At 37.8% G+C, this 12,761-nt stretch overlaps 1 protein-coding gene across 5 annotated transcripts in view; it reads left to right on the plus strand.

Moving 5' to 3' along the window:
• LOC121951566 (collagen alpha-1(XI) chain-like) overlaps positions 1 to 12,761 on the plus strand; it is a 173,078-nt gene that overhangs the window by 74,477 nt on the left and 85,840 nt on the right. For all 5 annotated transcript variants that reach the window (XM_088085788.1, XM_088085787.1, XM_088085786.1 and 2 more), the window contains 9 exons: positions 2,012 to 2,065; positions 6,031 to 6,084; positions 7,963 to 8,007; positions 8,304 to 8,357; positions 9,361 to 9,405; positions 9,737 to 9,790; positions 9,902 to 9,955; positions 11,633 to 11,686; positions 12,127 to 12,234. In XM_088085788.1, the coding sequence (XP_087941914.1) occupies positions 2,012 to 2,065; positions 6,031 to 6,084; positions 7,963 to 8,007; positions 8,304 to 8,357; positions 9,361 to 9,405; positions 9,737 to 9,790; positions 9,902 to 9,955; positions 11,633 to 11,686; positions 12,127 to 12,234 (522 nt within the window). The remainder of the gene's footprint in view (positions 1 to 2,011; positions 2,066 to 6,030; positions 6,085 to 7,962; positions 8,008 to 8,303; positions 8,358 to 9,360; positions 9,406 to 9,736; positions 9,791 to 9,901; positions 9,956 to 11,632; positions 11,687 to 12,126; positions 12,235 to 12,761) is intronic.

The following is a 12,761-nucleotide window of genomic DNA, read 5'->3' on the forward strand; positions in this document are numbered from 1 at the left end:
GTCCAAAAGTCAACATTATTCAAAAAAAGACAGATGTAATCTTTTCCAAATCAAATTCGCAATATGTTTTTGACTAACTGAACATTCTGCTGGAATGCATTTATTTAGCATTTAGTCTTTCACAAAATACATTGTTAAAGAAATTTGAATTAATAAAAAAAAATGAAGTCTTTCAATCAGATTAATAACTTTATTCAAATTGAGGATTGATCAAGGATTCTTATCATTTTTTTAGGTTGATAAGGTGATCATAAAGTATGACAAAATCTGAAGATTCATTCAAAAACCTCAACAGAAGCTTCAAATGTAAAAAAATGACATCCAGCACAGCCAAAGTTAATACTCACATAAATAAGTTTAGGAATACGAAGTCTATTGCGGTGCTGTTATGAGATAAAAAACCAGATCAGGGTCAGGTTTGCTGTTTCCTTACATTAAAAGGAGTCTAATAATAATTGTATCAAATGAACCTAAAAAAAGTCTAAAGAGAGTTGATTTGCTGTAGCTGTTCTGATCATATTGAAGGTAACATTTTCTCCACCTCTCTTCAGCTCTACAACAGTCCCAGTTAATTGGCTTTCGTTGCCAACATTTCAAAATGTAGCTTTGATCTTGGTGTATGTTGCCTCATGGTGCTGCAGTATTTATACTCTAACAAGCTAGTATTAAAGGTTACAACAACATCTTCACAGTTCAGATGAAAGGATTAAAATATAAGTGAAGACTCTGAAAAGAAATAATAGTTTATGAATACTTTGAAGTTTTGATCAATGAACTGTTTTCTTATACACTAAATGGTCTTAGATCAGTCCATTTGCACTTTAGAGCGTGTGGGACATATAAATGAACATTGCTTACATTCAAGTCTGTAGCACACGAGTTCACAAAATTCTGATTGAGCCTATTTCTGCCACAGGAAGCGCTCTGCATTTCTAAGTAGGATAGAGTTTTGGAGTTGGGTGTCTGTGGCGACTTTCCCACACAGGCCGCCGCAAGATTTGCTTTAACCACCCAGAGCAAGAAGGGAAAAAACTTCAGTTCATTTTAAGTTAGATTTGTTTTGTTTTTGTTGTCTTTCTCTGTTTGCCATTGCTTTTGATTTTGTTTTCTCAATGCTTCCAGTGTGTGTGTTTTTAATGTTTCCTCCTGATTCTGTGTAAGGTGACAGTTTGCAATAAAGATGTATTCTATAAGGGAAGTAGGGATAGACCTTAGCTACAGAGCAGCAGCAACAAGGAGTATGGTGAGAGCTATGGTGGAAAATTCCAAAAAGCGTTGTAGAAAAGTTTCTGCAGTTATTGCTCCAGAAAAAAAAAGAAAGTCTGCAATAAGAGGAAGGATTAAATTAATTAAATAAATAAATAAATAAACCTCGGAAGAGAGCGCTCCGGGGGAAATGTGTCAAGATCACTTGTGGGCATGTGCTATAAGCACATGTTATGTAGAAAGTATTTAAAAAGTGGGAGACTTGTTGCTCTAAACTAACTCACACGTGTTCTAAGTCATTTTACTAACAATTTTATCATCATTAGCCACACAGGTAAGCTACTCTGTAATGCTAATTTAGCTATATAAATAATTCATTTTAGATTTTTCCGACATCCAGATCCTGATTTGTGTAAAACTGATGCAACAGTGCAGTAAAAGTACAAAACACCAGTGTCACAAGTACTGAATTCATAATATAGAATAAAATTTAAAAGGCTTGACTTTAGTTTAAAAGCACACAGGATGGTTACATCAGATTCCGTGTACCTCTTTACGACCATACATCATAATGACCAAAATGGACCAAAGTGAATTAATATTTGGGTGAAAACCCCGGAAAGCTTCAGCACGCGATGATGTCATGTTCATAAACATGGTATTAAAATATTTCCCACACCAAAAGTAAAACTTTATGGTTATAGGTTTATTGCTTTTTGAAATGCTTCTGTGAACTTTACTGCAGTCTCTGGTGACACAATGAGAATTCATCATCTTTGTTTTGTTTCTCTTTGCTCCTTTTTAGGGAAAACTTGGAGTACCCGGATTGCCTGGTTACCCTGGTCGACAAGGCTCCAAGGTGTGTAATGAGAGTAGTAATGTATTTTACTGATCCATGCAGAGGGACTCTTACTGTGCGTGCCTCCAGCTCCACTGGGAGGTCAGAAATCAAGGCTGACTATCGGTGTTCAGTGTTTTGGTGAAGTGCAATTCAATAGAGGTGACATACACTTAGCAATGTTTCACCTGTTTCAATTATAACTGGCCCTGGCCTCCCAAGGGCTCCTGACTGACATGCCAAAATATGTATCTAAAAAGTTGTGTCAGGTCAGAAATTTACAACAAAACTCTAATGTCTGAGTGCAAGTGAATGCAACAGGAGATGACACAAAGCAACAGCTCTGTTTTCTCTTGGCCCTGCAGCTTTCTTTGCAGCTTCTCTCGGTTGCACATGACTGCTGATGACTTTTTTTCCTGCTAAAGTGTGTGTAGGGTTGCCAACTTCCACTAGCAACAATACAGATTATCTGCAAATCCATAGTGGTGGCTAGTTCTGCTGCAGCACTTTTCTTTTTAAGAAAAGAAATTGCTATTATTATTATTATTATTAATTTATTTATTTATTTATCAGGGCTGCCAAATTAAACCCATTAGATTCATATTAAAAATAAAATATAAAAAATGACTGTACATTTACAAATAGTCATAACATGACTATCTGTTCTGGCCAACCAAATTTTAGGCTAAGATTTAAGGGGAAATACAATTTATTGATGTTTAATTCCACCTTTTAGTTCATTTATGCAGTGCTTTACTCATGTACCCCAAAATGTCAAGTTTTTTAGTTAAAATATTTTAATTTGGGGACTTTTCCAAGCAAATATTGATATGTGTGATTGCCTGCAATAAAATCAACAAATAAAGTATATATTTCTGCCACCCCTTAAAGTCTATATGCCAGTGCCACACTCTTGATGAACAAGCACCACACTTTGGAAATCCAACAAGGGCCCCACATTAGCTCTTAAAACAGGCCCCCAGATGTTTTAGGCTGCCCCTGTACAAATATGTCAATGTTTACTGTGTCTACATAACCTACTAACTGTGTCCGTCATATCAACATCCACTCGTGTCTAAACTTATCTCATGACTTGCTGACTAACCCTTGCTCACACAAACACAAGGAGACACATGCTGTACTCTCACTGTAACTCTTACACAAATCTTAAGAGGCACAGTCACCTGCTGCAGTCATCAGCTGTCGTTCCTCCTAAAACTCTTCCAGGCATTATCTAACAGTCTGGCATTCCTCGCATCTGTAGCGCTGACCACTGTGGCACAGCTTCACTATCAAGATGTGCTGCTGCAGCTGGTTCGTCTCTGCTGCTGTCAGCACTGACAGCTTGGCACTGATATGACGGGTCGGATACACCTACTCTCACAACATCAAGATAGGCAAGTCTCCCGCTCTGTCTGTTAAGGTCAGCAGGATCTGAGCTGAGCGGAGCGCACAAATTAATTATAATGACCTGGACAAATTACACAAAGTGGGAGAGAAGCAGAGAATATAAGATACAACTTAATGAACAGTATTCTTTTCAGTCATTTGCAAGCATTTGTATCGCTTCTTTTAATTACAGGATAAAGGCAAAAACACAAAGGATATTCCTGTGTTTGTATTCATAAATGATTTTAAAACAAAGGCTGCCCACAAAGGTTCCCAGTGGAGCTCAGGATCAGAGCTTCTTTTAGACTCTTTATGCTTCAAAAAAGAAAGTTTCTGTGGAGACATTAAAGGCATCCTGGCTTTGGCGTGGCGTAAACAGTGCCATAGTTTCCTCTCTATAGCCTGCATCTGAAGAGTTTCCTTCTTCTTTTTCTAAAAAAGAAAAACAGAGACAGATATCCAGAATTTTAAAATTGCAACACCCACTCTTAACTAAAACAAAGTTTGCAGCTGTCTTTAGTAACTTATAATGAGAATGCTTTTATAAACAAAAGTGACTTCATATTTGTCAAGAACTTTGGTGTGTGGGGAATATATTGGCAGAAATTGAATATAATATTAAAAAGTATGTTTCATTAAGTTTATAATAACCTGGAAATAAGGATGGTTGTGTTTTGTTACTTTAGATTGAGATGTTTATGTCTACTTACGTCCACCATGTTGCACTTCCTTGTAGCTACAGTAGTCCAGAACCTGAAAAACCAATTGCGGACCATACACGTTTCACATCAGCCACTGGACACAAGGAGACACTGTTTTTTTAACACGAAATTGCTTATTTACTGTTTTTACTGGTTCATTTCACCTGCTTCTTCTGTTTTGGAGAGAAAGGGACCGCTGTGGATAATTTCGCTTTCAGTAAAAATCTCCCAAATGTCTGGATCTAAGTAGATCTTTTCATACTCATCAGACAACATAAAAGCCATTAATGATATATCTGTGATGAGCCAATATCAACCGATAAAATCGGCTCTAATCGTAAAGTATCAGACAAAAAAGGGTGAGCAGACATTAGCAGCTGCTAGGCTAACCGCCTGACTCTGAAATGCCAAAAAAAACAGAGAAACACAGATTTTTAAAGTGAAACTGCTTTAGTCTGTTTTTTAACGGTTTTAATCACCTGGTCATTTTGTTTTGGAGAGGTGACCTCTGCAGATAATTCAGCTCTTGGTAAGAACCCTGTGAACAAAGAAAACTGAAGGAATTTTAACCAGAAGTTTGACCTGGTTGCGTTCTGCTATGCTCACTGCCACATGTCACTAAATTCCCCTAAATCTTACACATTGCTCCTTTAATATCACTTTTTGGATCTTTTTTTTAAAAATCGATTCATAGAATTGAGGAGATTAAGTGCTGTTTGTTGTTTGAGACTCAAACAAAGAAAAAAACGCATTCCCACTGCACAGTATCAACTCTGTTATAAAATGTCACATCGTCCTCAGGAGTAGGTTCAGGGTCAAAGTCCTGGCCCGTCCGCAGCCTTTATCCCCCTCGATCAGCCTGTGCATGAGTCCCTCCACTGGCTGTGTTTTTGGCTGCCTCACTCCATCAGTCTCTGTTAACAGCTTTCCCACACCGTTAATTCTGGGTGCCATTTGCAATAGCTTCAGTGGGCTGTCTTATCTCTGTGGCGCAAGTCAGGCTTGTCCACTACCAGCTCTCCTTTCAGTTTACCATAACTGCACCTCTGTGAAAAACAAATTAAGCAGCACAGATCTCCCTTCTTGCTGTCTCCACAATGTTGGGTTGTTTACCTCTTGCAATTCTGCCCACGCTGCCTTGTTGTGGTGCCCTTGCTTATACTGAACAGTATTATGCCTCATATACATATGCATGTGAACAGTAATGAGCACAATGGATGTGCATTGCATCAAAGTATGTTTTAAACTCCAGAACACTCGCACATGCTCATGACCTTGTACTGCAGCTGAGACAAAGAAATATTTGCTTAAATTGGTTAAATACATATTTATGCTACCTAATGCTGCAGAAAGTGAGGCTGTATTGGTAAGCTGCCCGGCACTCCTTTCATTCATCCTACAGTGATTGCCTTCCTAGCATTTGTTTGACTGGCACCACCGTTGCTATCAGAGGGCACAGCCTGCAAAAGTCCAATAACTAAATTGCTGATGGGTATCAAGGGGATCTGCGGTTTCTCCTTCCTTTGTCTTTATTTGCTCCCACGCTTTTTTTTTATCTTCCTGTTTTGCTTCCTAACTAACAACCTAACAGCCCCTCTGTCAGTCTGTGTGTCAGAATGTCTCTAAGTGGCGAGGAGACTTTTCCTTTGGGCTCCTTTTAAGCCTTAAAAGAAGTCCTCATTTGTCTATGGAAACTCACAAACTATAACATCGTAGCTCTACGATAAGACTCTGCTGGCTTGTATAGGAGTACTTATGTTAAAACTTTACAGTTTTTCTATTAATTAGACTTGGTCAGTAAAGTGCAGCAGAGACGATGGTAGACATCTCTTATTTTACACCTGAAAACTATCTAATGTATTTCTCCTCTGTTACTTCATTTCTCTTTTTCCGCAGGGCTCCAACGGCTTCCCAGGATTCCCCGGGGCCAATGGCGAGAAGGGAGCAAGGGTGAGCTGCAAAATTCATCACTCTCCTCCTATTAAAGACATGTACACTTGGTCACTGTGGGCAGATGGAACCAGAGTAGGGTGTGTAGAATACTGAAACACGGGATGATCAGTGTGTGTTAGACCACAAGACCACCAAGCTCAGCAGTTTAAGATGTACAAAATTAAAACAAAGCAAAACTAAAACGTATCTGGCTCATGTCTCAATAGCTGGGATTCCTTTACAGATTTGCACAAAATTTAATATTTTCAAAATGTCGATAAACAATTGCGAGATGACTGCGTTTCCATTGAGTGATTTTATGGGACTTCACTTCTCGCGGTGACAATCAAAGAAGCATGGTGATGGATGTACAAAACATTAGCAGGTTTGTTTCTATTGCAGCCAGCTTACTAGCTGTCATTATTTCCAATCGAAGTCAACGTAGGCGTGTTATGTGAGCGAAAATGGAAAGGCAAAGACGATTCCACAGAGGATTTGTTGATTCACATCTTCCAGATGATCCGCTCAACTTTTGAAGAGTTATATGATGCAATAACACCTCTTGTAGCGCCTGCTGCATAATGCCCCACCAGTTTCTACCAACAAGCACATAACCATAGAATCATGTGACCTATAAAAGCCAAAAAAATGTTTCCATTGCAGTTTTGCAAAATATTACTTTTTTACAAATCGCCTGAAATACCACCTCATGGGAGCGTAAAAACTTTTTTGTGATGATTGACATGCTTCCATTGGGCATATTTTATATATTTTCAACTTCAATTTAGTGGTTAATGGAAACCAAACTAATAAGAAAAGCAATGAATCACCTAACACATTTATATACAGACACACGTTACATTAGTCTGTGCACATCTGATAATAAGTAACATTAACTGTAAAATTCAAAACCAAAGTATATCAGAACTGCCTGTATACTTCAGCAGCTAAAGCCACTCGGTGTAGAATGTGCAATTCACATTTGTAATAACCAACACTGTACAAACTGTGATCGTTAAACATTTTATTCTGAATCCATTGGCATTATTATGCTGCCTGCAATCTATGGGAAGGCTTTCTGCAACATTTTAGAGCCTGGCTGCAGGCATTTGCTCCCATTCAGCCACAAGAGTATAAGTGAGGTCGCCGATTGATATGAGGCGATAAGGCCTGTCGTTCCAGTTCATCCCCGAGGTGCTGGATGGGTTTGAAGCCGTGGCTCTGTGTAGGAAAATTCTTCGACACCAGACTCTAAAAAACTATCTCTTTATGTACTTCACTTTGTCATGGTGAAACAGGAAAGGGCCATCCACAAAAGCTGGAAGCATACAGTTGCTTGAAATATCATCACATGTAGCAGCAAAATGTCCCTTTCCTGGGATTAAGAAAGTGAGAGAACAGGGGTGTCCAAATACTTTTCGTTTAATCAGGAAAATCAGAAACTCGAGGGAGGACCCATGACTGTATTCAGCTGTTTAAAAGAAGAGTGGTCCAGGTACAAGAACGTCACAGATGGAGGGATGATATTCATGTTTGCAGAATGGCAGGGAGGGTTATTATTGGAGAAAGGAACTTGTCTCTGCTCTCAGACAGACATTGAAAGGCAGACACCCATGGCCCCGGCGTGCTACAACTGACAGGTAGTTCAAGCTGTCAAGTGCCTTTGGGTAACCACTTACCGCAGCAATTTGATTATTTATTTTTGTCCAAAGATGCTCAAATGGTTCTATTTCATCCCTCTGCCAAGCCCTCCCTCAGCATTTGTCTGACGTTTTGAGTGTATTTGAAGTTGTTTTAGCTTTAACCTCTAGAAGGAAGATGAAAAAGTACTTAAAATCGCTGATGGTACAAGGACTGATTTTGTCTTAAATCAAAGCTTTTGTTTTTCTTTCTCAGGGTATCGCTGGCAAAGCAGGCCCCAGAGGGCAACGTGGCCCAACGGTAAGAAATTCATCCGTCTGCCAAGTCAGCTCGGGCCCTCCACATAAATGATTTATTCTGTTCAAATGAAAATCTCTTCTCTGAGTGTAGCTGTGTATGGGCTTGATGTCTTTTGTCTTTTGAAGGGGATATGTGCTGGGTGGGGAATTGAAAAGATGGGTAGTCAGGCACCAGTGACCTGCCCTTTATACAATTGTTTTGTTTTGTCATTTTTGTCTTCTGATATTGGAAAAAAATACTGAAAATGCAATTTATTCTATTTTACAATTACTGTATTTTATATTCTATGTATGTAGGGTCCACGTGGTGGACGTGGTGCTAGAGGACCAACAGGAAAGCCAGGTGCAAAGGTAAGAGGCCTGGCCATTTAATTAATTTGTAATAATGGGCTGTTGGTAATCCGTGTGTATATATGTTTTTTTAGATATACCTATATGTGTATGTATATATGTATCTATATCTATATGTATATATATTTAGCGAGAGAGAGAGAAAGTACATCAAATTTAACTGATCATGAATAAGCTAATTACAGGGTGCCCACGATCATGGAAAACCTCAAAAAGTCATGCAATTTCACAATTATGTTTTGCATGTCTGGAAAAGCCACTAAATTAGTAAAAGTCATTGGAAGCTTTTGAAAAGTCATGCAGTTTTGTATGGATGCACAATAATGTCAGAATTGGCCAACATGCTGATTACTGCATATATCACAAACCAATATTTTTTATATATTTTATATTTATTTTTTATATTTTTTTATTGACAAAGTGAAAAGTTTAAGTAAATTTTTTATTTTGCACAATGAATGCATTTTACATACACTGAAAAGCATTGTGTTTTATGTCTCCATTTGTTTGAAAAAAAGTTGATATATCAGTATCAGTATTGGTTATCAGCCGTATCATAGCTTAAATGTGTCAGTATGACGTTTTGTCTAAATTCGCATATATTTTCCCTTTTTTACCCATGTTCCATCTCTCCCCTCATGCATGCCAGCTCGCTGAAATTCTGTATGAATAGAGTTTAAACCTGATATGTTTGAAAAATGCTGGGCAAGTGGGACAAGGAAAAAAATATTATGGGTTCTTAAAAAGTCCTGCAGAAGTTTTGAAATTTTGCCCATTAAAATGTGTAGGAACACTGTAAAAAGTCTGAATGTGTTTGACTTAATGTTCTGTTTACAACCTGCTAGTGCACAACATATTAGTTATCAGTCATGTTGAACAGCTCATGCAGGAGTATGAATGTGCAAACAGGCTCGCTGTATAACCTCAGTGTCAGAGCTTTGCATGAATTTTATTCACACTTCACACTTAGACACATTTCTCTTCTCCTTTTCTTTCTCCACAGGGCACCTCAGGCAATGATGGACCAGGGGGTCCACCAGGAGAGAGGGTTAGTATCAGATGTTTTTTTGATCAGTGCCTCTTTAAATTTTGAAGTTTTTTGCACCGAGTTAGTGGCAGAAAAAGTACACTGAAAAATGTGCACTGCACTCGAATCTTAACTCAAAGTGAATTCCAGGTATTTGTAAAATCTGATTTAAATCCAAAGGTGTTTGAGCTCTACAGTGGCTGCTGATTACAAACTTCCAATTATAAATGTTTATGTTACCTGAAGAGACCCATGTCTCTCTACACCAAGCTGTATCTAAATAAATGAAGTCTTATTTATATAGCATTTTTAAAAACACAGTTACACTGTGCTTTATTTTCCGTCATCTCAGGGACCTCAAGGACCACAGGGACCTGTCGGTTTCCCCGGACCTAAAGGACCCAATGTAAGTAGCTGCTGTCTCTGAGTTAGCAACATCAAGTTCACATTAGCCTTTCAAATGCTAATACCCACTTTTGTCTTTATTTTTGTGAATTGTCTGCCTGTTCACCCCTAGGGCCCTCCAGGAAAAGATGGACTGCCTGGTCACCCTGGACAGAGAGGAGAGACGGTGAGTGGGAAGTTTAGTCCATGAATGCATTGTGTCGTGCCATTTTGACCTTGAACATCATGCATCAGCGCCCACTCACTCCCCACACAGTCTTTCACTCTTTCAGATAGGTTGCACAAAAAAATAAATAAATAAAGCAAGGAAGAAAATAACTGAAAGAGAGCATACAAACTGTGTTCTTAGATAAAATTAAAGCACCGGTGAGAGAAAATGGAATAAAGTCTCTGTAATACTGCTGAGCTGATTTAGTGCATCGTTGCTTATTTCAGCCAAGATTATTGTTTTTTTTTAATCACTGATCATTACACCAGTAATCTTTAGGGCTTTGATAATATCCAGTACACTATCCTGTAATGCACTACATGTTAAGTCTGCTTTTATAAGGACTTGCTTAATGCAGGCTTCCACCCGAGCACTATATTTTGTCTGTTATTCATCCTTAAAATGAAATATTAGCCAAAAGTTTGGGAAAACTATGTAGGTAAAATCATCTTACTTGTTAAAAAAAAAGTTTATTTACTTGAGTGCCATTTTCTCAATGCAAGAAAAATAACATGCCTTGTAAGGCAATGCATTCATTTGTAGAAAACTGTGATGCAAATTTACTGAAGGACACGATTGAGATACTCAACTTAGGTATTTATACTTCTGTTGCACTAAATTTTCTGTTGCACTATGTACTTTTTAACTCCACTACAATTATTTTAGAGCTATATTTGCTAGTTATTTCAGATTTAAATAAAATACATACATAATATATAATACAAAAAAATGCATTGCTATAGATTCTACTTGTTAAAATTAGCCCCACTTTCAGCTGCTACACTAAAATACTGCCTACACATTAATTCATCATATGATCTAATAATATACAAGGTTCCCACAGTCATGGAAAACCTGGAAAAATCATGGAAATTTACAATGTAGTTTTCCAGCCCTGGGAAAGTTATGGAATTAGTAAAAATCATTGAACAGTTTGAAAAAAGTAATGGAATTCATTGTTAAAGCCAGTGCTTGACTGATATTAGTGCTTGTTCAAGTTAAATGACAGTGTATTGACTGGGCCGAGTGCGTGGAGTATTTGACGTAAAAATGAATAACTATAAGAGATTACTGGAAAAGTTGAAGCTTAATTCATATAATAATAAACATTTCAAGTAGAGTATGCCCAAAAGTTCTGTTCATTTTATATGTTGTTGTGAATGGTCAGGTAATTCTGTTTTGGCTCCTTGAAATGTCATGGAAAACTTTTTAAAGGACTTGTAATGGATTATTTCTCCAGTGCAGTTTTGCCATTTGTATTTCGGTAAAGGAACTGAGAATCTTTTTCACCACAGGAAGGATAATACCTGAGATGATGGAAAAAGCTTTTAAGATATCAGATTTTTTGAAGAAGAAGAAGAATCAGAAGAATGCAGTTTGCTCTGCATAGTTAAAAATGTTACTATGTTTAACAATAACTGGAAAATATGATCACTTTATTGGTGACCAGCAAACGGTGTACACAAATTCTCGTCGTCAGTATGAAGACATACTGTAAAATTACACTTACACATAGCTCAAATTGATTTTCTGTATGGCTCAGACTCTTTACATGCTTTTGAGCAGAATTTAGACAGTACATACTATATAACCTTGTATATGTGCAGTTAACATTATCTCTGTTTTCCCCTTCAGGGCTTCCAAGGAAAGACGGGACCTCCAGGACCTGGTGGGGTGGTTGGACCACAGGTACATATAATACAGTACAGTTCACCACTACAGTGAGGTTCCTCCTCCTCACTTATTCTTTGTTGCTGGAGAATTATGAGACACTGAAAGTATGTAGCTGAAACAACAGCTGAATCCTGAAATAAAAACAATATCCTCATGCAGAGGATGTAATCAGAATGCATCAAATGGTTTAAAAGGAATTTTGGATGCATTCAGTGAGATCTCTTGTCTTTCAAAAGTAATGAAGCGTGGGCTGAAAATAAATTATTCCATCTCATTAAGACTTCCTTTTATTGTGTAAAAAGATGCAAAAGTAGGCAAAAAAAGTATGATTTGTTTGCTCATAAAAATGAGATATCCTAAACATATTAAGTGCCAATACCATATCTCCTTTAGGACACACTTTGAATACATTTTAAAGTTCTTTGACCTCAACATATCTCCTTTGTCTATTACAGGGCCCAACTGGAGAGACAGGACCCAGCGGAGAGCGAGGACACCCAGGCTCCCCTGGTCCACCTGGTGAGCAAGGTCTACCAGGGGCTGCTGGAAAAGAGGGTGGAAAGGTAAATCGGTGTTTTGTGTGCTACAAAAGCAAAGTGCACCCATTATAATTATTTACATGTATTGTGCCGATTGTTTTTGCTCATTATGTTTTTTGCCTGTTGGAGGACCACCACGAAGATTAGTTCCTGGCTTCTTTATTTTGTCCTCCGGGGTTATTTGTAATGAGTTTTCTTCCCTCTTTATTCCTACACTTGAACTACGTGTTGCATTTTAATGTAACAGATTTACTTTTACATTAATTATGGGGAAAACAAGGTGTAACAAAGAGAAATACAAATTGTTATGAGCTGGGACCATATTTGCACAAATCAAATAGTAGAATATTAAACTGCAATAAAGTGAAGTCATTGTTCTTTTAACGACTCACATCAGAATGGTTATTTTAGCTTTGTAAGATTTTGTGCCGTGCATTTCCGCTGTAACAAAAGTGCACTCTCATTGTAAAAAATGAATGGGAACAAAGGACTACAAGATTCCTTTGATGGTTGTTTGTTAAAAATTCGCACATCTTTTCTCTTCTGCCTTC

The sequence above is a fragment of the Plectropomus leopardus genome, chromosome 12 (genome assembly GCF_026936395.1).
Source record: "Plectropomus leopardus strain MGB_pleo_1.0 chromosome 12, ASM2693639v1, whole genome shotgun sequence".
NCBI classification, from domain to species: domain Eukaryota; kingdom Metazoa; phylum Chordata; class Actinopteri; order Perciformes; family Serranidae; genus Plectropomus; species Plectropomus leopardus.